At 35.9% G+C, this 24025-nt stretch overlaps 1 protein-coding gene across 18 annotated transcripts in view; it reads left to right on the top strand.

Moving 5' to 3' along the window:
- The window catches only part of NRXN1 (neurexin 1), a 728334-nt gene that overhangs the window by 6896 nt on the left and 697413 nt on the right, over positions 1–24025 (top strand). The window contains exons 2-3 of one of the 18 annotated variants that reach the window (XM_072858471.1): positions 656–669; positions 22442–22445. The exons of the other annotated variants lie outside the window; for them this stretch is intronic. Coding sequence (XP_072714572.1) covers positions 656–669; positions 22442–22445 — 18 coding nt within the window. The remainder of the gene's footprint in view (positions 1–655; positions 670–22441; positions 22446–24025) is intronic. 18 annotated transcript variants of the gene reach the window in all.

Below are 24025 nucleotides of genomic sequence, written 5' to 3'. Positions count from 1 at the left end.
ACATAATACCTTTGATGCCTTTATTTAGCTCTATGCTGACCAGGGATCATATTTTAATCTTTTACAAAATAATTTAGCTTTTTCCCACAAAGATGTGCACTTTCTGAAATTACACTTTCTCCTTCTGTACTGTGGTGATGGTATCTGAGTAAGAAGCAGTTGTATGTGGTGGGTTCATGCTAATGTCTAGTCATTCTCTTGGATCTTGGTGTACTCAGTAGAACCAATGAGCATTTAAATGCACAAAATACCTGAGTAACTAGTGAATGAAGTAGGAAAAAGCACATGATTTTGATAGGGCATTGCTTTCTCATTGACCCTAGCCAGTTCACACCACTTCTCCAGTTTGGTTTCTCCATCTGTAAAGTTAAACTAGTGACACTCCATACAGGAGTTTTGGCAGGATTTTCTTCCTGGCTGTCAGGCACTTGAAAGATCAGAATTTCTATTAGGGATCTAGTAGGGGAAGTCAAGACTTGAAGCTCCTCTTACTGTAGTGCAACCTATTTAGTCTACAGAACTGATACTTATCATCTGGCTTTGAAGTTGCCACCATTTCTACTGCCTATGTATCCATAGCTGAGTGTTCAGAATAACGTGTTTTTTCTTGTGCACAAGTGGTCTGCCATTACATGTTTTCCACTAGTCTGACTAGATATTGGAAATGATGTAGCTTGTCAACTGCCAATCACTTTTCCCTCAACAATTCAGCTCTTCTCATGGTTGTAATGGTTCCCATCGTTTGCAATGTTATGACACCTCTACAAAAGTCATCCTTATTACTATAAAAGGATCTAAGATTTAATCTCTGAGGATAGTGGAGAACTCTGGGTCCAAGTCAATGATCATATAATTTTTGAAAAGTTTCATTCTCTTTCATTTTCAATGAGAAATTTGGGGGTGAAAGTGGGAGGTGGCCTCAGTCATGCCTTGTTTGAGCTTGCAAAGAAATAAGAGACAGAGGTATGCTGGCAGCTTTCTGTAAGAACAGAGTTGTATGATAGAATTTTAGATTTCTTTAATTCTATGGAGTTGTTTATGAACCTGGAACTATTTAGCTAGGTCCTAATAAGCAGCAAATTTGGCGCCTCATTGATAGCTGAAAAAAATAGGTTCTGTTTTCATTCCATTGCAGTCAATTTGAAGTCCCATTGACTCATGTTTAGAATTAGGGCAAACCTAATAACCTGCTGATTCTGAACTTATTATTCAAGTGGGAATATGAAAACAGAGAAGATCTAGGGCAAATTAAGTAACCTGCTGATTCTGACTGTAGTATTCATCTGGGAATATCTATAGAGAAAAGACTTCAGAAATTCGTATATTTATTACCATCATCATCATCATTATTTATTAATTTAATACATGCTTATGAACCATGCTGTAAGAGTAAAGTTATATGACTAATTTTGGTTTACATTTAAGGGACTCTGTAATTTGTGGAAAATTCTGTTTTACCAACAAAGCCGGAGGTGTATTCAATAGAATCACTTTTGCAGTTGCTACCACTACAAACTGTGAAACAGTATATTTTGCATACGTAACTGTTATGTACCAACATGCTATGTAGGTGTGCAAGTTGCAGATTGCTTTTAGTCTGTGGCACAATGTACCAGGGCTTGAATGAAAAGGTTTGACTTTTTGGTGATTTTGTCTAGAGAAAGGGCTTCGTGTTGCTTAAAGGCAGAGAAATTAGACTGATTCTTCCCACAGTGATGTCTCTTTGTAATTAAGAGAACATGTACAGCCATTACAGAGGTCACTGACATTACGCTATGCAGTTGGAGATGTATGTCACAGTTCCAAAGTTTCAGAATTACATCTTAATTTCTGATACAGAATGACCTTCATGTTGATCTTCTTTCCCTTCTATGCTTTTGAGCTTTAATAAAAGATTAAAAAAATGACACTTTCGTCAAAAGAGGTATTTCCATTAAGAAAAGACTCCTTGAGAAAGATTACATATATATATAATAAATTATATGTACTTTCTTTTCAAGAAGTGTATAGAAAATCACAGAATTAGTGAGTAGACATGGGGTGAAGATCTGTATCTCAATATTGTAATTTTCTTTAGAAGCTTATCCTGACTCTTCTTTGTTCCCAAAGGTGACAACAGAAATGTTCACAGACACATGTCAGCATTTGTACAACGGGTGTCTAGGGGATAACCATGATGAATAGCTTTAGGTTGAATTACGGTCTTGTGATGCAAAGATAATATTCATTATTAATACAAATGTGAGAATCGGGCCCTAATGCTAGTAAAAAAAAAAAAAGCTCTGCAGCCATCTTAGGAAAGACATTATCTTTCCTGATTCTGAATCGTAGAGGAGTGATAAAAGTGATCTAAAAAAGTTTGGATTCTGCTGATGGTTATGCAGCAACAGGCTTACATTTTACATTTGTAGAATCACTTTTACATTTTACATTTGCAAAATCAGACTCTTAACCTGAAAGGTCCAGGGACAAGAGGTGGCGAGGCTAGTGAGACACTGCATTTCCTTCCCAGACTACACACACTGCTGTGTCTAAGCACAATAAATTCCAGGTGAGTATCTGTAGTGGCGTGGACAGATGCTTCACGTGACATCATCCAGTAGAAAAGCAGTGGAATTTCTTCAGGAATTTTCCAGGAATGTTAGTGCTGACAGAGAGGTTACTGGTTTTGCTTATTTTGAATTTGCTTTTCTTCCCATTTTTCCTCATCAGAGGAGAGAGAGGTGAAAATGAAAGTTATAAACCAATAGCTGTATGTCACTTAATTTTTAAGACTATCACGGGGTGTTATAAGAAAGATTAGTAAATAGATTTTCTAAGAACTGATTAATGCCCTCGTGCTACATCCTTCTCAGATGAATGTTGCTGAACTTCCCAGGAGCTGATTCTCTGTGAAGTTTGTTTTCTGTGATACTTACTGCAGAAAAATAATATCTGTAATATTACTACATTTCAAAGAACATGTTGTGTTTTTTTTAGAGCATATAGTTTTTCAGAGATAAATTGTGGACTGTCGTTCAACATTAGACAAAAGATTTGTCTGGTTTGGTTAAACATTTACTGAAGAATTGTGAATACAGATTTCATATTCTTACCTAAAGCATTCCTGACTTAAGTGTTATGAGGAAAAACATCAGCATTTTCCTACTCGTTCACCAGGAAGAAAATATGATTTGAACATATTTCCTTGTTGACCCAAAACTCCATTAGTTTTCCATGAACGCTGGTAATTGTGGTAGTTTCCAGGAATTTCTGGGTTTTTTGTCACTGTACCTGGTCCAAAGTATTTGGAGGAGCAGCTAGGATGATAGTTAGTTACACAGCCTTGAACTTGTGCTTTTTCCTCTACGGCAGTTAAACAACTGCGTCTGGCATTATAATAAGTTGTGCACTTAAGCAGTACAGCACAGTTTCTATTTTTGTTTTTCACATTATAAATTTTGAAACTCAAAATTTAAACAAATCATACATCAGATTCGAAGTTATGAGAAAAATATTTTCACACTGTTTCTTATTCAGGTTTTTGTAACCAAAAAAGTTCCAATGACAGAAAAAAGTTAATGTAACAGACGTTTTGACCTGCTATTTTTGCAAATCCACTGACAACCACATTTTTAATATTTGAAAAATTGTTAGCATTCAGAGATTTTATCTATTCTCTTATCGTCGGCTAGATCCCATTCTCTTATTTTAAATATCATTGAAGTCTTTAAATAAGTAGGGTCTTTCTTGCACATTATAAATACCTACATCATTCAAGTTTGTAAAAGGGACTGATTAAACAAATCTCTGCTATTCAGTCACATATTACCCATTGTGATACTTGAGTCACGCTGGTGGATTTTTTAAATCTTAAACCACAGAAGCATGCATAGTAATGCAAGTGAATAAAACTTCCTTCCAATTTCTCCCCTGTTAAAAACCAGAAACATATCTATTGGAAGTGGAAAAATAGCAGTCTAACTTGATGGCACCACAGGAATTCAGAAGCAAAGCTATGTTCAATGAGTGGTGGCTTTCATCTTTTTTGTTGCTTGTGTTTAAGGGTGGAACTTGTCTCTCCATTTTATTTACATTTGCATGGAAAAATAACAAAAAGCAGTTAGTGATGCTGTATCTATTGTGATAGAGATATACCTAACTCAAAAGCATGCCTCTGAGAACTTAGTAATATTTAGTTATTTTGATGTTGTACTTTAATATGGGCTCATTACTCCTTGGATAGCCTAAATATATAAGGTGAACTGAGTACAGGTTTTGATGTTATTCAACTTTGCTCTTCCTTAGCTTCCTCTTCAGAAATTTAAAAAATAGTACATAATTATGTCTTGGAAACTTGGTCCTTGCCCCGTCTGAGCTCTCAGTGACTTAAATAGAGCTTTTGATCATTAGAGAATGCAGAAAGCAGTAGTAAGGAAATTAACTAATGGAATTGGAAAAGAAAAATGTCTTTAGAAATCTTATATATTTTTATGGACAATATTTCTAAAATATTTTGCTTTTGTAGGTTTGTCACATTCCATAGCATCTCTCAGTCACTTGATGGAGTAAAATAATTTATCCTGGTACTCCCTTCATATCTGTGTAAACCAGGATTGATGTCTCTTGAAGCTAACATATTAAGCCATTGTAAAATAAGGGTAAGATCAGAATCAGGTCCTCTGGTTAGAAAAAAAAATAATCTTTCAAGTGTATTAATATTAAAACACCCCAAAATCTCAAGAAACAAACAGGCTTAACCTTGCCCACTACTATGTAATATTACTTTGTGACCTTTGTACAAGTTTCCTTTGTCATTCAGATGCACAGAAACACTTTGCCAGCACAAAAATATTGGTGAGAAGTTTTGCTCGCTTGTTTCCCACACCCGTATGGTAACAATAATTTCTTATTCCACTCTTTAATTTTCCTGTACTTGTAGAGGTATAATAAGAACTGGCAACGAAATTTTCCCTTACAAAATTATGAATTAACGGCTAAAAAGATTTTCATATTTTAACCCCACTTCCCACCCCAGTTGCTGAGATGACCTATCCTGTATTAAAATGCTTGCCATTTGAAAATAGACTGTCATGTATTTTTTTCATCCATGTGTCTGAATCAATCTTCACACTCCTTTTGTTGTTCCTAGATACCCATTTAGCGCACAGGTTTTTAAAGCATAGCTTGGTATGGCCAGTTTTTTTCTTCTCTAAGCAGCCTAAGTCATCAGTATCAGTCTAACTTGTATGAACATACTGCACTCAAAATCTATGCTCTGAGAATATTATTAAGTTTATAAAATAAAACACTTACAAGCTATGAACTGTCAGGACAAAAGATACTGTACAATTTTAATTTCATCCATTTCTGGGTATCCATTATGAAACAGTCTTTAATTACATGATCATATACCACTCTTCCTCGAGCCTTCTGCCTCATTCAGTGCATAGTCCGGATGTAAGTTCTTCAATATTTTGTTTTCTCCTTGCCGTTCAGTGTGTAGCTCTGAGCCTTATTTATTGTCCATATTCAAACCAGTTCTGAAGAGAAATTATTAATTTTTCTATGGGCTTTTCTAAGGTTTTCATAACTACAATGTCTGAGCTGCTGTGCAAATATTAAAAATTACACAATGCCCATGTAAGATGACGGATGCTCTTATGCCAGTCGTAGAGGAAAACTGAGGCAAGAGAGACTGCAGGTAAAAACATTTGCTAATACTGAGTGCACAGTGTGAAGTTTTTCTGAGTACTTCACATATAACACTACATACTCTAAGCATCCACTAAAATTTCAAAGCACAGCTCACACTGACTTCAGATTTGAGTGGTCAGCACTGCATATTCGGGGATATCCAGCAAGGCACGCTCCCCGAAGATGCAAACGTCCTGAACAGTGTAAGGAATGACCACTGAGAAAATGCCTGGCTTTAAAAACCTGACCAAAATCACATGGGATTTTTAGGAGAGAAGGGGATAGAACATATTTCTTCAAGGCAGTATGCACCTCTCCTTGGTATGCAGTACACCCCACTCCTTTTTAGCAAGGACTCTTGTACTGCAGGGGCAGGGGTACTGCTCATTGGCACAACAGCTTTCTTCATTACTCTGTCATTACTTACTGCTAAGAATAGACCTCTTCTGTGTACAGAACAAGTTACGGAGGCTCTGGAGACAATTGCATTAAACTGTGTAATTAAAGGCTATATCATAACGTATATGAATAAAGCGGATGGATCTAAGTTACGTAAGAAGCCTTATGTCTCAGAGCTGCTATTTTTGACTTTGCAACATAAGGAACATTCTTTTAAGGTAGTAAAATAGTCAGTGTGTATAATTTTTTATAGGTTTTTAAAACTCTACTCTCACTCAGACATCCCAGCCCCAGCCATTGTGTTTTCTGCACTTTAATCAGGAAGCGCCCTTTTCACAGGGCCCATTCCCAGCAGGGAAGTTGCTGATGGACTGACACTTTCCCTGCTCCAAAACTGGGTAGCTGGACCTAGCGCAGGTTACAGAGTTTCCAATGACAGGGAAGACCTGCTGAGGCTGAAGTTGAAGTATGCAACCGCAGTCCAAACAATCTTTCAGGGGTTTCCTGATAGAATCCAAGCCATCTCCAGTAACACTGTACAAACATATTTTTCAAGAAAGTTTGCAAGTTGAACAGATTCTGGTGGGTTTTCAAAGGATTGGCAAAAGGCTTAACCCCGAAAATCAAGTTACTCCTGCCCAAATGATTTTTATATTTCTGCTTCAAAATAAGACTAAAGTCAAAAGGAATCAGAATGGAAATGAAACTTACTTAGAGTTCCCTTGGGCAGATACTACTGCTAACATAAATGTCAGGTTTTCAGCTGAGCTGTTTTTTTGTGACTAAATCAAATATATTTTTTTAAGACTGAAAAAATAGAAGACTTCCTTGCTATACTGGGTCACTCTCAATTTTCTTTAATTACTATAATTGATCTTCCTCTGTAGTAAGTGTGTCTTATAAAGAAAGAAAGCAAGCAAAATAAAATAAAATAAGGCTTAGGCACAATTGTTTCAGTACATTTCAGAACCATTTTTCCAAGGAATTAATTGAGTTTTTAAAATAAAAAATAAATATTGTATTTGCACATCTGCTTGTTCAGTGTTACCATTAAAAAACTTTGCCTAAAAATATTTCTTAAACTCTTCCTGTAAAAGTTTTATGTGAAGGAAAAGTATAGTCATAATAGTATATTCTGCACACAAAAGCCAGAAATGCAGTGTTAATCCTTGACTTGACCAGCCAATATTTTTAAGATACTTCTGTCTTTATAAGAGCCACATTTATTAATGTCCCAGGAACTTCGAACACACCTTTATTATTTTTCTCCTTATTTAGAGATTGTTACTTTCTCTACTTACAGAATTAGCAGCTCTTTCTTTCTTCATATATTAAAAAATTATGAAGATTAAAGAATATTTATTTTTCTTTTTTCTTTCTATGATTTATATTATATCCACTACGTTATACTATGTACTATTTTGACTATAAAGCATACAAATAAAAAGCTATTAGGACAGGAGAAGGTGAAGACAGAGTAAAGTCACAGTCAAATTCCCAATAAATTTCTTTATGATCACTTAACTCACAGATGGTTCCACTGTATTTGGTTGGATTATTTATGTGAATAATTTTATTCCCTTGATCCCCAATATAAATTAATGTATATACTAATATGCTGCAGATAACCATACTTATGTTAATAATACAATATGACTGTTTACAAGCAGATGATTATTCTATATGTTACCTCATGGTATTTAATAACCTAGTGACATTTTCAGGAATATTAAACATTATTGCTACCACTGATTTAAATGGGACTGTGTGTGTTAGAATGAATAGAAAAGTTTTGAAAAGAAAAAAGTTCAGTAGTTAAAAAAAGAATTGAAAATCATGGTTTAAGCATAATCAGATACAAGTTAAACTGCAGAATCATAGAGATCAATTGAAGTATTTATATTTATAAATTTTTAGAGACAACTATTCATGTTTTTACGTATTATAAATGTTGTGCCTAGTATGTAATCTAATTAGACTCATCTTTAGAAATGCCTTTTTATGAATAATAATGACTTTAAATTCAGATGTCTGTATGCATATAAATTTTCTTCAAGCTCAATGTATGTGTTTTTTACCACCTCTTTGTTGCATTTTCTATAAAACAATTGCAGTGCTATTTTTTAAGGAAAGCTTAAATTCTACAGGAAAATAGTACCAGTCAGAAATCCCAGTCCTATGTAACATCCCTAAAGGCTATTTTTTGCTAAGCAGTGAAGGGAGTATAATTTAATGCACTCTGATTTTACCGTGATTTAAAATATGTCCCTAGCTCAGCAGTACTCCTCTGCAAACTTCTTTTTTTTTCTTTTGAAACATAGAGGATAGTATACAAAGAATGAAGCAAAAGTTTACTAGCCTAATGGGACCGTAGGATATCAACAAAAATTAAATGTATTGACGCTTTGACCATCATTTAATCTGCTACGTACACTTACCAGACTTGTCAAAATATCAGCTTCTGTGATTATTTACAACATTCATGCATTTCATAAACTGGCTAAAAAGTATTCTCAATTTAATAAAATTCTAGAAAACAATTTGTCCTAAATGTAACTTTATAAAGCCTCCTAAATTAAAAAAAAATAATAATTTTTTTTTAAAGGCAATACTTCTCTTATTAACCAGAGGCGTATTTATTTTACAATTGTTAATGTGCCATCTCTGGGATTTATATCAGTAAGATTAAAAAATAGGTAGTTTTCAGTATTTTTAAAATTGATGCAATTATTATTTTATGTCAGGCATTTTCATTCACTTGTAAAACAGCAAATGAAGCTGACTGCTCGAAGTGAAACAGTATAGCCACTGCACCTAAGGTTACTTCTCTCTCAGATCTGCCCCCATACACATACATGGGGAATCATGCTGAAGCTTGCTCCTCCTACAGTGGTTTGGGTAAAGAGAAATAATTTTCTTGGGAGGACTTTGTTAAATCCAGATCATTTGGAGAGAGCAGTTCCTCAGGCAGTTATACAAGTTGATCCGAAGGGCCAAATAGAAAGGAGTTTTCTGATAGCGAGCATGCAGTAGCTTAAGAGGAGCCAAAGTCTTTGCCTGCTCAGCCACAAGAGAAGAGGGTGTGTGACTTCTGCTACATGTCTTTGAATTTCTGTCTATATAGCTGTGATTGATTCCTGCAAGCGTTTTTGATTATCAATGTTCTGGCCAGAAAAATTATCTAAGGAATTTATTGGAAATATTAGGAAAACTTTCAGTTATTTGGAAAATATTTTCTCTGTTTTAAAGGAGTCTGTTTTCAAAGATAAGTAAGGTAAAATTTGTCTCTGAATAAGCCTAATATCTACACTGTACTGTCTTAATAAAAATCATGAAGTTTTTCAGCTGAGCTTGTAAGAACTGGACCTCCATTTTCTGTGAGTCAGTAGCATCACTTTTAAATCAAATCTTGGAAAAACTCTCAGTACTAAAATTTGCATAGCTATCAAAAATATTTTTGAGAGTTGCTTTCCTTTTAGCTGCATTACAAAACAGGTTACTGATTTTTTTTTTTTATTTTAAGTATTTTGGCCAAGTTTCAATATGACTTGGTGTTTTCTCTGACTTTATGCAAAAGGTAGCCTGGAAAACTTGATAAAATAAGAGACTGGCAATATTGCTGAAACAAACCTTTGGTAACCAAATAAATTATATCAGGAGAAGAATGTAACAAAAATATCTGAAATGTTATTCGATATTATAGTAGTATATCATGCTCAGCCAAGTTTCAACAAATTATTGGTTACTGAATGTGGTGTGCACTGCCTCCCTGTCTCTAAAGGGTGCACAACAGTCTCACCATGAGTCTCATCCTGCACTTCTTACTGCAAGATGTTCTTACTGTAGTTTTTGCTTGGTAAGAACTGTACAGTACTTAATATATGACCAGCTGCAAGTTCTCCTCTGAAATGCTGGATTCCTTCAGAACATCATTTTAATTGTGGTAGTGACTTTTGGTTCTTGGGTTTTGCAGTTGGGTTTTGCTTTTTGCAGAATTTACTACAGTTAAGAAAAACTTATTATGAAACAACCCTTTTTTAGCTTTGGACCCAGATATTATTTCTTCTTTAAAAACTGGATCCTTCAGAAATGATTACATCCGATGAATGGTAGACATCTGGAAGCATAAAGTGGAAAAAAGGAGAGATGAAGGACTAAGAAGTAATTAAGTACTGGAAATGGGATTTGGAATTGCTATTTTATTTTCACAATTCTATTACAAGTTCTTTATCTATATCAAGTATTTAATCTCCCTCACAGGTTTTCATCCATAAAATAAGGTTAATAATATTCACTGTGTTCTTACCATTCCCTGTCTGTTTTGTTTAGTAATGTCTGAGATTTCAGAGCATATTTTGCTATATTCCTACCACTATCTACTACAAGAGAAGTGGATCTTACTTATGGTTTTAGATGTTATATAATACATACAATATTAAGCTGTAGTTGAGATACAAAATTGGAGCAAAAGTAATGAATAAATTTGTGTAATTTAGGGTATTCCAGATTGCTTTAAGGGCAACAAAGTTCCTGATGTACTCATACATATTCTTTATAAACATATGTTCTTGTTTGGGATAACCTGTTTGGGCCTGGTTTGTGGTTTATTTCTCATAGCAGAACATCGCAACAAGGTCTGTTAACAAGAGTAATATATCCTTGAGTAAAATGGTGTTTGTTTATAAAGGAGTCCTTAATAAATGTAATGTCAAAAGATTCTTAATTTTATCTCCTTTGCAAGCAAAAGCAAAGATACTTTTTGGAAACGAGCTGAAAACCTACTAAAATACATGTAAGATTGTATTTTCTTGGGATAAATGTCAGCTGATAAAAAGAATTTTCTCAGGCGTACTGCACTCTAATAGTACTTGCTGATGCTATTGTATGAAGGATTTTAGAGCTTTCTGGCAGAAAGTGTTTACAAAATGTCATAGAATGGGAAGCTTTGTACTTGCAAAAAGATGTAAGGGGGGAAACAGTGATTTTCATTAATACTTGGTTAAGTAAAGGCTATTCTGAACAATACAGACTGATTAGCTCGTAAAGAGAAGAAAAGCACTTTCCTAAATTTCTAGCCTTTTGGTTCTTCTGCTACTAGGAATTAGCCTACAAGCATAAGACGAATACATTCATCTATATTTGAATTGAAATGAAGATCTGATTTTCAGCGATGTAACAGTGGAATGATTCTCCTCGGGCAACCTTTGAAAGCAAGGGAATATTCTTTCTGATTTCAGAACTGTTTGGATCAAGGAGTTTGGTTCTACCTCAAACTGCTTGAGCTGTTACCTTCATGGAAGTTAGTTATTGTTGTTCATGAAAAATGTATCCAAATATATTGCTTTTACTAATTATTTATAAAAATGTTTATGCAGAAATAATTCTAATCCGATCTTTGTACGATGAAATAATGTTACGAAGGCCTAAAGTATATGTAGCTTCAATGACTGTAGGTGTAACATTTGATGTCATGAAGGTCTCATCAGGGTATCTTTAGATAGCAGTTTGATACTAGACTAGCAAGTAAGTCACTTGTTTTTCATGAACAATAGATATATGTATTGTATATAAAAAGATGGATCGACTGGGAAATGTCTAAATGACCATTTGAAAATATATAACTTGAACTGAACACATAATCCAGCTACATATTGTTTGCCATTTGGATAAAATGACCAAACAGGGAGCGTATGACACCTGTGTCATAGAAGATGATAACCTAGTGAAGAATGCAAAATCTACAGGAAAAAGAACTGGTTAAATATATGTGAAAGGGAATCACAGATTGCATTCCAGCTCCTGGGTTATTAACATATCACCACATACTAGATGGTCATGCATAGCCACTGTTGTGCTAGCTACTTTTCATGGGTACATCTGCATCATACATTCAGCTGAACTGTACAGCTAAGCAAGGCTAATAAATCAGATCACAAGAAAAGTGTGATTAGATAGAAGCTCTGTCCAACGACACAGACAAAATCCCAGAATGAGCAATCCACAGTGCTGACCCAATGTTCTCAATTTCAGTTCGATTTTAAGTAGAATGACAAGGAGTTTTGAGAAAGCAAAGCACTTTGGCTAAATGAAATGTCAGCAAGTCTGTGATTGCAGAAGGGAGCATGGAGATTTCAGACCTTTAAATCTGTGACCAAATGTACTGAACATGTAAACTCCTAATTAAAGGAAGGAGAAGTAAAGTATTAGTTATCTGTCATAGAAGTAAATGTTTAATCATTAATGGAAAATACAAAAAGAAGAACGCTAGTAAATGGACTCATCGTTCTAAAATGTTGAACAGATTACTGGAGTTTGAAATACTATATTATTGAGTACAACAATGCTAAAATGTTTATTTTATCTTCAAAATCTTTTTATTCTGACATTTTAATTTTGCTAAGTAGTGAGGAAATATAGAGTCCATAGCTTTGAAGGCCATAATATTACTCTAACCCCTCCTCTGGAACAAATAAATCTTTACTGTAATTTGCACATGTACTCAAACATATTTTTAAATTGAAATAGCCATAAACATAACAAGATTTTATGATGCTTTCCTAGGCGCAGAGTAAATAGAGGGAGTTTTTTTTCCAAAGCACAGAGTGTACTTACCTCTCATGATGTCTATACGAATTTGCTGACAAACTTTCTTTTGTGCCTTTGATTGCTATACCAGCTCCAAGCAGCAATCTGACACACTTCATAGGTATCTCCTACTATTGCTAAACTATAGCAGAACATATTAAAAAATAAGATACCATCTCATCTATAGTCCATTGCCAGACTACATTATGTGTGCATCACACTCCTTTCCTTTGTCTTTCCTTTTCATAGCTGTGTATGCTGCCACTATAGGATCGCTGGAGGTAGCATACATATTTAATTAAATAGTTCATGTTGTATCTGATATACCATTCCTGGACAATAAATAAATTACTCTTACTTTGAAACGTCTACTAATCTCTCTCAAAATGTTACATTCCAGAAATCCGAATATTGTATTTTTTTATTCACTAATAAGATTTGTATGTGCCAAAAATCTGTTGCTACCTTTGTAAGTACTTCAAAGTACAACAAGATCAGCTATTTTCAATAATGGTCTTGGACAAGAGACTACAGGTTCCGTTTCCTTAGAATAGTATAAAATACATATTTCCTTTGGGGGGAAACATATAAAAGTAATTTTTCCTCTCTATTTAATCTATTTTGCAAGGTACACTATAGTGCAATTCTATTTCAGCGAATGTTAAAACAGCACTTTATTTTTTCTTTTGGGGAAAAAAAAAGACTTGCATTTTTATTCTACTGAAATTGCTTGCTTACAAAGACAATGTCTGGAGTTCAGGGGAATGTATCAAGTTATTTCTGTGCCTTTGTCATAGAACAGTTTTTAGCAGACATTATTCATCAACAGAAATTTGGGGATATTTAAGTAAAATATGGCAGCGAGAGAGACAAGATTATATGTTTATTTAGGATTTCCTTGTGCCTCCTTTAAAAGTCCTCAGAATATATGTTGATTTCAAGCTGTGAAAAAGATAGTAGAATGGTCATTAGATTTGGGACTTTGAATTCTGATCAAGATATTTTGTAAATTTCTTTAAGAATAATACCAAATTGGTGAGTGATGTTTGAATCACACGTCAGCAATAAAATACATAAATCTCTGATTAGTTTATCTTGGCACAAACTCTGTGTCCTTTTCTCAGTTCCACTGAGTAATAAATTGCACAGTGCAATTTCATTCAAGGACCAACCTGAGATAGAATAAAATCCTGAAGGTTTTATACTTACCCATTAATTGATAATAATGTGCTAACCTTCAGATATCTCAGTCCTGTAGTTCTTATATTTGGGACTGAATTTGATTTTTTAAATTCAGTCTTCTTTAAATGTCAGTGGATGTGAATGTCATACCCAATTTCTGCCTGTAACTACTTTCTCTCATAAAAATAGTAACAGGTTTGGTTTTATTTGCTCTAATCCCTATGCAAAAATGTTAAGGAGGATTAAGTTATTCTTGGGTAAAATATCATTTTTTGTATTTTTTAAAATTTTATTATATAAAAATCTTTCATGAGCTACCTGACTTAAACAGCATGACTGTCAAAACTTTCTAAGTATGCTCAGGAACAGATTTTTTTTTTCCTAAGTCCTCTTGAGAGGTCACATTCTCTCTGTGCCTGAAGTAAGCCTGACGGACTTTTAGCTTGTGGTATATACTGTATTTGCAGTGCATTCAAAATAGAAGAATTAATGGGTTAGTGGGTTCTGTACTAAATACATTTTTAGTATAAAATCTTCATTGCATTTAAATCCCTGAGAATTTTTGCCATTCCCATGATTTGTTTGTGGAATTGGTGGTACGGTTTCACCCGTTCTGATGCATGAGAGCTCTCTTGGGCCAAATAATGACAAAAGCAATTTGTCATCATTTTTGCCCCTCATGATATCAAATACTTGAAAGCTGTCTTAATTGCTCTTTGCATTTGTATTACTCCTTCTGGTACATGCGTGTGAAAGAAAGAGAGAACAAATAGAAGTTATCTAGTTTGCTGAGGGAACGTAGACACATATTTTTTATTCTTCAGTATCCCACTTAGATCTAGAGATCAGATTAAGGTTTTTTAGTTTGTTTCCACAAGGATCTTGTTGATTTGGCTCCTCCATGAAGGAACATTATTTTCCTGCACTTCTCTTTTTGACAAGCCAGAATATTTCTGTTTGAATGAAGCCGTGTTTATTTTTTGGAGAATAATTTCTTGTTAATGAAATAGCAACAGAATAAGAAATTCTGCAAGACCCTATTACATTATTAACAATGCTTTTTTAATACCCTAGTAGATATACAACTTGCAGTGGCAGCTCCATTACAATTTTCCACAAAAAAAATAGTTCTCAACCTAAGGATTTATGTTCCATTTACAGAGCAAGTGTATTCAAAAGTAAAATTTCATATGAAAGAATTACAAATTATACATAATAAAGAACATTCAAAGGAGAATTCTTATACCATACATGTGAAATTGAAACGAGAACTTTACTTTGTGGAGCATTTCTAAAGGAACATATGTTTGTGCTATGAAAAGATAAAAATTGGTATAAGCAGTTGTATGAAAAAAAAGAAGTATCTACCGCTTGTTATGGAGATACAACAGACTTCTGAGTGACAAAGTGAAGGAGGTATTTTAAGCTCATTGATTAAAGGTCAATATAGAAGCCAAAGAAAATGAAGGAAATCTACCACTCAGGTGTGCTCTTGAAAGCAGCAAAATAAGATTCATGCTTCTGTAAGAGATGAGATTGTGGGAAAGGCAGTACAAGAGCTCTCCAAGGGGTAAGACCTTCAAACTGGCCATTTCAATGAGTAGCCATTCCTGAGGAAATTATCAAACAAACTAACCATATGGCCAGTCTGGAGCATGTGAAAAAATAGTAGTAAAGCAGCAGGATGCAGTTGGACTATATATTGTTTTACTTCAGAACAGGTGCTTTCACGTTATATTTATGAGGTGACCAAGAACTAGTAATTGACAGCAATGCTAAGGTCAGAATTTGGTAACAGCACTGAATTGATCTTATCTTGGAAAGGCAGGGCTATAGGGTAAAACTTTCTTAAAAGATATCCTGAAACTTAATCTCTGAATAGGCAAAGATTGTTCTGCTTTATGTTTATTTGGCTCTCTATCAAATTAAAAAGGGCTTCCCCCACCCCTTATTTTACATTTGTCTTTACTTCTAGCTATACACTTCAGTTTTATTTTCTCATTCCTCTTGTTTGTGCTCCTTTTGCTTAGTCTTGTATTCTCTCTTTTCTTTGGCTTTAGGAATTAAATAAAGCAGCCAAAAAGGGACAAGTCCAATAACTTTCCATTTTCTCAAGCCTTGTTTTTCCAAAGAGGCTGGTTCAGACTTCTGAATTTGTGGATCAGAGCAACCAAACAGATCCTTCTATCAGGATACAAGTCCATCATAATAGAAGGCATTTGCCCTCATTTCAATCTAAACTTCTGCAAAATAATTGGCTCTGCACCATGTGAAGTGTGGACCTGTGTAAAGGTGATTATTTAATCTGAATTGAACAACTACATTTTCAAAGACAGTAGTTTCTATACATACTGCAAGACCTGTATCTCTAAGAGGTTCCAATTTGTGTTAATCTAATGATCCAATTTGGATTTTATCTGGCACAATTTTCATGTTCTGGGAAGATACCAGATGAATTGGCCCAGGTTTCATTACAGCTTCAATAAGGGCCTTTAGGTCAATGTAAACATTGGTTGAAATGTCTTGCTAACTCTGCTACTGGACTATAACTATATGCTTCCTATTGGTTCTGTTCACAATTATGTGCCAAAAAATGCTATGTAATCTTCTTTTCAGCACTTCTACAATCTGCTGTTGATATCTCTGTGACTGTCAGCTGCACTCATTTCACTACAGTGTTACATCCTCTTTCTCTTTTATGTCACATGCCATTCCAATTTAAGAAGATATACCTGTTACTATCTACTATTCTTTTTTTTTTAATGACTATATTACTAATCTTCTGTTGATCACGTTTTCCAGAAATGACAGGATGTCTGGGATTTTCATGCAGTTTCCTTTTAGCATTCTCCAGTTATCACATCATCTGATTTGCATTGCTGATTCTTTTTTGATGTTGAACCACATTCGACTAAAATTTCCTCCCTCAGATATTTCATTCTTGTACTAAGTCAGACTTACTCATATTCCTTATTGAGTGATATTTAACACAGTGATAAAGATAAGGAAATGTACATAGCAATCATAATTGGTTTTAGATGGCCTATATTACTGCAGATGGCATCTACAGTTTTGAAGGATTTATAGGAAATATTTTATTCCTTTACAATCTCCTTGAGTGCCCTACCTCTCCCCTTATTGCTATTTCTTCTCATTTCTGTTCCTTACAAACCATTCCTTTTCCATCTCTCCATTTCCTGTGTGGTGATCCTTTCCAATTTTCAGTGATGTGGGCCTCTTCATTTCAGCCTTCCCAGTTTTACCCCCCAGCCCATGTTTTCTATAAAGGCCTGACTAAGGGGTTTACCATTCAAGGGGCTTACTCTTCTTTATTGAATTTATTTATTTTTGCCGATTCTTTACTCTTTGTCTATTTTTCTCCTTCAGACCACTGTCTCTGGCCTTTGGCCAGTCCTTGTAATGATTTATTTCTCACCCACAGTGAAACCTTTGAAGTTGTGTGCAAGGAAGTAAACTATTTCTACCTTAAGGAGTAATTTCATTTAACTTCTTTTTATTGCTGTCTCCTAAGGTGGGATTTAGATAGCTTTAATGCGGTGGTGTGTTGTAATGCTACCTAATGTAACACAGAATACACTTCATTAAATATATATGATACAATTTCTTGTAAATGTACCTAGAAAGTGACACAAATGGAACAGCACAGCACCAGGACCTCCTGCTCAAAATTGTTAATTCAGTTCATAAAAGAAATCCATGTGCAGTATTACAGAGCTCTCATGTCTTGTAAATCAGATTGAAAACAAAACTGAATACAAGTTATATTGGAAAAGTTTAAATTAAATTGCCTACAGAAGCTATTTTGGGTGTCCAAGTTTGGATTCCGTACAGAAGTGTGCTTTCTAATGCACGCTCTGTAATGCAGCTGCTGTTTTTTCTTGTCCTTTGAAGTGAGGTTCAAATGTGCAGGCAGAGAAGCCTCACCAGCTTTGCAGAGGATAGAAAATGCTCCAGGATAGACAGCTGCCTGGGACTTCCATGAAATGCAATTGCCTGTGAAGATCAGCAGATAAAGTGCATGCAATTTCATTCTAACTGATTCTGAAGGCCATTCACATTTGGACCTGTGGTCAAAAAGCTAACTTTGCTTTTATCTTACCAATCTACCACTTTAGCCATGGAGAGGTCCAACTGAGCTATTAACAAAAAAGCTAAGGCTTGATTTGGGGTGGGTTTTTCCCTCTTTAGAACCAAAATAGCTGAGGAAGTAAAACAAAATTAGTCCAAAAATCAAGGACAAAAAGTAAGGAATTAATCAGTCTTCCTTACTAGCAACACATTATGTATCACCGAGAAGAAAATAAAAGCAATAAGAAAAGGTCTAATGATGTAGCTTATAAATTGCACATTGCCTGTTTGTGAGACATAAAAATCGATTATAGTCTATAAAGAATATAATGGTATCACTGAAGGTTTGGAAACACTGTCTGTCATTAGAATTCATGAGGGGATATATTAGCCTTTCCCTCTGTAAAGATTTTATGTTCATCATTTGATAATGTGGAGACCAGGTAGCCTAGCTCAGCTGGTAAGTAATTTCAACATGAGGCTGAAGCTAGAGCAAGCTGAGGAGCTCCTTATGACAGAACTTCCATTAGCTGTAACAGCACTTTACGTAACATTTCCCACAGAAACTGAGGATTTTCTTTTGTTCTAACTTTTCTCATTGCCAAAGAAAGAAGGAAAGGAATGATCTATCCCCTAGCACAGAAAACATAATAAAAACATGGGCTAAACTCTGTTTCCAACCTAAGGTAATTAAGGAGGAAGATAGTCGAGGTCCTTCAGCATCAGCTAATGAAGAAAGGAAGCATGGCAGAGCATTGTGTGCCTAAGCTCAGGAGTGAAGGAACACATTTCTCTTTTTAACATTTGATCTTTTTTACTTAAACCTTTAATTACATCAGTGAGTCTATATATGAGAGGGGAATTAGAGCCTATTCTAAATTGTGAATTCTAAAACCTGTTTCTCTATAGGGATAAATAATTTATACAGTCTTGCGATCCAGCAATTTAATGAGCCCTTATGCATGTAAACAAAGTTATAGCTCTTCTTAGCTACTGCAGAGCTCTTCAGTAAAAATGTCTGGGGTGAAACAAGGCAGAAGTTGTGTACAGCTTCTGGGATCTTACTTGGATTTAAAAAATGGTGCATCTGTGGTATTGTCTTCAGAGTTGTTAAATTATTGTTTGACCACTATGATGATCTGGAGCCACCAAATATGTGCTTAAGACTGTGATCATCTAATGCTATTTCCTGTATAATAAAGGCCAAACAATTTGATCTAGTCATTTCTTAAGGAAAGGAAATTTAAAGGAAAGTAGCTATCATATACGTTCAAGAGTTTAAAAGTTAAAAAAAATTGTTTATTTGATTTTTTTCATAACTAAAGGTCTCTCTTAGAAACTGAAACAGGAATCAGTCTTCAGGAAAATGTGGTTTGTAGAATACAGAAAACAATGTGTCTCTTTACCATTCACATCTTTTACACCATCCCTAGAGGATCCCTACTATACTAATAGAAAATCCACTTTGGAAAGCATTAGGTTTTCTTTTGTTTTGAAGCACAAACTTATTGTAATATGCCTACTGATTAAAATATGCTTACACATAGCTAAGCTGAATGGATTTTTTTTAATGAAGTGATTCATCATTAGAAAATTATTAAGAATTTTAATGAAATACTCCCACAGAAACATGTCAGTTGCAACAAAGATTCCATCAGAGATAATCCTCATCTTAGTTTAGAAACAGAGAGCTGTATCCCTGCAGAACCAATAGTTTAGTGGCTAGAGCATTTACCCCCAGTGCTCTGTTTTTTGAATAAATTATATATATATAAAATTATCTTTAGAATAAATTATACCTACATGTGCATCTCATATCAACACACACAAACATAAACATATACAAAGATGGAAGGGACCTATTTTTCTTCTGGATGAAAGCAAGCTGTAAAAGCCTTTACATTTTTTGCTTGAAGTTAAGTTGAAGTATTAGCTCCAGTTGCAGAACATTGGAGAGAAGATCCTTTAAAACATAGTGTATTATTGAGCATGTTCTTCTGACAATGTGATATGCAAGGTATTTGCACTTCATTGTGGTATTTATGAGGAGGTCTTTTTCTGGAGCTACACATGTTAGCAAGGTGCCTGAAGTGACTTGTCTCTCCCAAAGATTATGATTTTTCAATGGGCAGGCAGCAACAGATAGGATAGTGTGTGTACAAACTACAAAGCCCTAGCTCCATTCCTCATAGTCCTTACAGATTAATCCACAGTAATGCATTTATTGCCAATCTCCCTGTAGTCATAATACAAGGAAAAAAAAACAAAACCAAAAACCAAAAACCAGAATTCGTCAAAGAGTTGGGAGCCTCCTGTATAAGTTTGTTTTGAAAATAACTTACATATGTTTTAGCCTTATGTAATAAGTATGTTTAAGCCAGTGTCTTTATAAATTAATGTCAGGACATTTTAGTTATCACTTGTGTTGATGGGAAAACTCCATGAGGGATGCTGCATAGGTCTTGTTAACTATTAAATAGTGATTTCCTTTAGCATTTGTGATTTGCACTGAAAGGCAAGATTTGAAAAAAACATACATAAACGTGTGTCACATTTTCACATGTAATTATAAAGTTTAAAATCAGTTGACCCTAAATAGATCTTTATGCCTATAATTTTCTGATTTATATGACATATGTTAGCCAAATCATGGCCGCGTAATTTTTAATTGAAATGTATGAATGCTTCTGGCAAGTATAAAGGTAACCTCCTCATGCAGCTATCAGAAAGTATAAAAGAAACTTGATTTCACTTCTTCAGAACATGTAGACTGATACTGAGTCATAACATGGCTGCCTTGTTTCCGCTGACTTACTTAAATAAGGGATATAGTGCCCAAATGGCTTGGGCCTTGACAGTCTGTGGGAGTCAGCAGGTTATTAACGAAACAAGGACCTTATTGACCATTTCACACATCAGCCTGGAGCTCTATTACCTAACAATGACATAACCATTAGTATATCTCTACATTCATTAGTTTTTCTGACCACTTTGGGACTGCCTCTTACTCATCTGCAAATAAGAATTGGTTATTTCCTGCTTTTAAAAGCATTTGCATATACAGGCTTTCATTTTGAATTTATGTGGTATAGTTAAAGAGACACTCAGAGTTATCTACAGTATCTGAATGAGTTAGTAGTTAGGAAAAGCTGACAACTTGTTACATTAGAAATAATTTGGTGTATTTATGCCATTTTTTAAGAATATTTTTTATAGCCACATTGACTCAGACTCTTAACAATGTCTTTCATAACATTTTCTAACTGAAGGACTTGAGACAGAAATATCCCTAAAAAGGACATCACACACTCAATCCTTTTTTCTTGAAATTAGTACAAAATTGTTTCTGTCATAACAGAACATTTAGTGAGCTAAACCTTGTTTAGACAAAAATGAGCACTGCTATTGTTATACTACAGAAATATTAATCCATGGCCTTGATATCAGCATGTCTTGAATGAATATGCCACTTAAGAAAATAACAATGTATTAGGGTTCTACTGAAAGATTTGATACTTAATTGTGTCCGTTGATCAAAAAGCATAAACAACATAATAAACATATGAAATCTCTGTATTCTAATGATAATGGTTAGCCTTAGCTCTCTGTCTAGACCTGCTAAATGCTGCTAAGTGAATTACTGAATACAATGATGACAAGTGATTCAAGCATTCTGTTCTCAATATTAATTTTCTGGATGCCAGCAGAAGTTGTATAACCAATAAAGGAAAAAGTACATAGGCATATGCTCACACCTATCAATAGTAAATTATAACTTTGACAGCCCAGGAGTGTTAGGAGTAGAGGGGCAAGTGGCTACAGTGCCTTAACAAAGAGGAAGGCAGACAAAATGGCAATTTCTTTTTAATGTGGCTGCTAATTTCAATGCCTCCTTTTTATTACTGATGATATCCTTTGAAAACTGAACAAAATAATGAATTAGTTATGTAGAGATTAGGATTGTCATTCTCATGGAGAACTATTTTATGGGAAAATAAATTCAATGCCAGACATCTGGAAGGCGAAAAAAATGTTCACTTATTAAAGTTATTTTTGTCAGTGATGTTAAATGGCAACCAAAGAAAAGAAGAGAATAGCTCCACTATACACATGAAAATTCCATATTCTTCTTCATTTTGAACATAAGCATATTTGTGTTTATCTTATTTCATCATAGTTTCATATTGTATGTGGAAAAAAAAGGCATAATGATGCAAATGTGACTGAGAACAGAGGAAATATGCAAAAAAGTAATACAAGGAAGGGGAAAAAAAAGGAGTTCCATATGCCTAGAGAGCAAGAGTATGAAAGAACTGTAAGATGATGAAAGAAAAGGTATGGACTTGTATGCAACAGAAGCTACAAAGAAGAATGTAATAGAAGAGTACTAAAACAAAAACATGTAAAATAGGGAAAGTAATAAATAACATTACAAATAATGGACAAGATTCTCACCTGGATAAAAAGATCTAGCTCCATTAATTTCAGTCTCAGCTATACTTATTGACAGCCTGGTCTACAATAGCAATTTCCCTGTGGTAACTAAAACAAATCATTGACTTGAAGTAGATATAGTTGAGCTTTTTGCATCTCTGCAGTATCTAGGATGGGCCTAGCTTAGTGTTATTTGTCTCCCCACAAGGGGCATTGATATTATCCTTAAATTAAAGTAGTCCCACAAGTTTGTGCTTCCACAAGCACAGATTTCCCTAGGAAGCAGCTGGCTTGGTGACAGGCACAGAGGCCACTGCCACTGTCCCAAACTGAAGTTCCCAGGCACCAACTGGCAAGATCACATTATAGCCTGAACATGGGTTAACCTGGGTGCAGGCGAAGCCTTTGAAGCCCTGTGCTGGAAAACTGTGCACCATCTTTACCACGAACAGCAGTGGTGTTTTGGAGATGTAACTGCACCCTGTCTGCCTGCAGAGTGAAGGTGTAATGTCCAGGTGTAATTTGGCTAGCTCTCTGCCAGACTGCGATCGACTGAAGCCTGCTGTGCATTGCTGAGCCTCTCTGGGAGCATGGGAGAGCCATTTCATCTAGGCAGCAACTGTGAAGGCTGGATGCTGCAGCCACTGTGGCATCCCGGAGGTCTCCAGCATCTGCAGCCAGCACTTCCTGTCCATGGAGGCTGGACATACTCCCAGCTGTGGGCTGTCTGGGTAGTACTTAAGTAGAAGACAAAACAATTTAACTACTTTATACAAAGATAAAGTATTTTACTTTTAAAATGGTAATATTATCCATCCTTTCTCTCTCAGTCCTTTTTCTCTTCCATCAGGGGTGGTCACTAGCTCCTTTCCCCTTGGCTATGGCTTTTGACTCTTCTCCTCCTCCTTCCCACTGTCTATCCCTCAGCAGCTGTGCCCTCATCCCCCAAAGCCTCTGTTTTCAGTTTTGCCATCCCATCCATCCCACTTCAGCTGTTTCCCCATGTTCCCAGGACTCTGTTTTGGCTCCTGGTGCCTCTCCCCCGCCCTCAGCAGCTGTCTAGCTCTGCCCCGTGGAGCCTCTGGCCCCTGCTGAACGGTGTCCCTTTCCTTCCCAGGCCTCTGCCCTCCCACCTGGCTTGGAGCCAGGATGCTTTCTCCTCTGCTGCTCCTCCAGAGCCAGCCTCTGCCTTTGGCTCCTTCCCTGGCCTCTGCCCATCTTCAGCAGCTGGCACCTTCCCCCCCGCCACGCCTTTGGCTTCAGGCCTTCTCCCCCTCCTGCCTGGCCTCTGCAGGCCACCCTCATCCCCCTTCCCAGACCCCAGGCCTGCGCCGTGTGCTTGGAGCCCCGTTTCCCAGCCCTCAGCAGCTGTTCTCCAGGCACCTGCCCCCGCACCACTCTCAGCCCCGTTCCCCCCTCTTCCAGGCCACAGCAGCTGTTGCTCACTCCCTCAGGCCAGGCCTCGGGAGGGGCCCTTCCTCCCATGCCGGCCCTGCTCCCCCCCAGGCCCGAGGCCCCATTCCTTGAGCTCTTGGCAGCTGTCTCCCCTCGCACCAGGCCTCTGCCTCCGGCTTCAGGCCCCTCTCCCTGCCTTTCCCTTCTCCCCCGTGCCAGCAAGCATGGGTGCTCCCGGCCGGGGCACTGGGGCTGGGAAATGGTG

The sequence above is a fragment of the Ciconia boyciana genome, chromosome 3, assembly GCF_034638445.1.
Source record: "Ciconia boyciana chromosome 3, ASM3463844v1, whole genome shotgun sequence".
In the NCBI taxonomy this organism is placed as follows: Eukaryota; Metazoa; Chordata; class Aves; order Ciconiiformes; family Ciconiidae; genus Ciconia; species Ciconia boyciana.
Note: the sequence above shows the minus strand (reverse complement) of the source record. Positions and strands in the feature narration are given on the sequence as shown.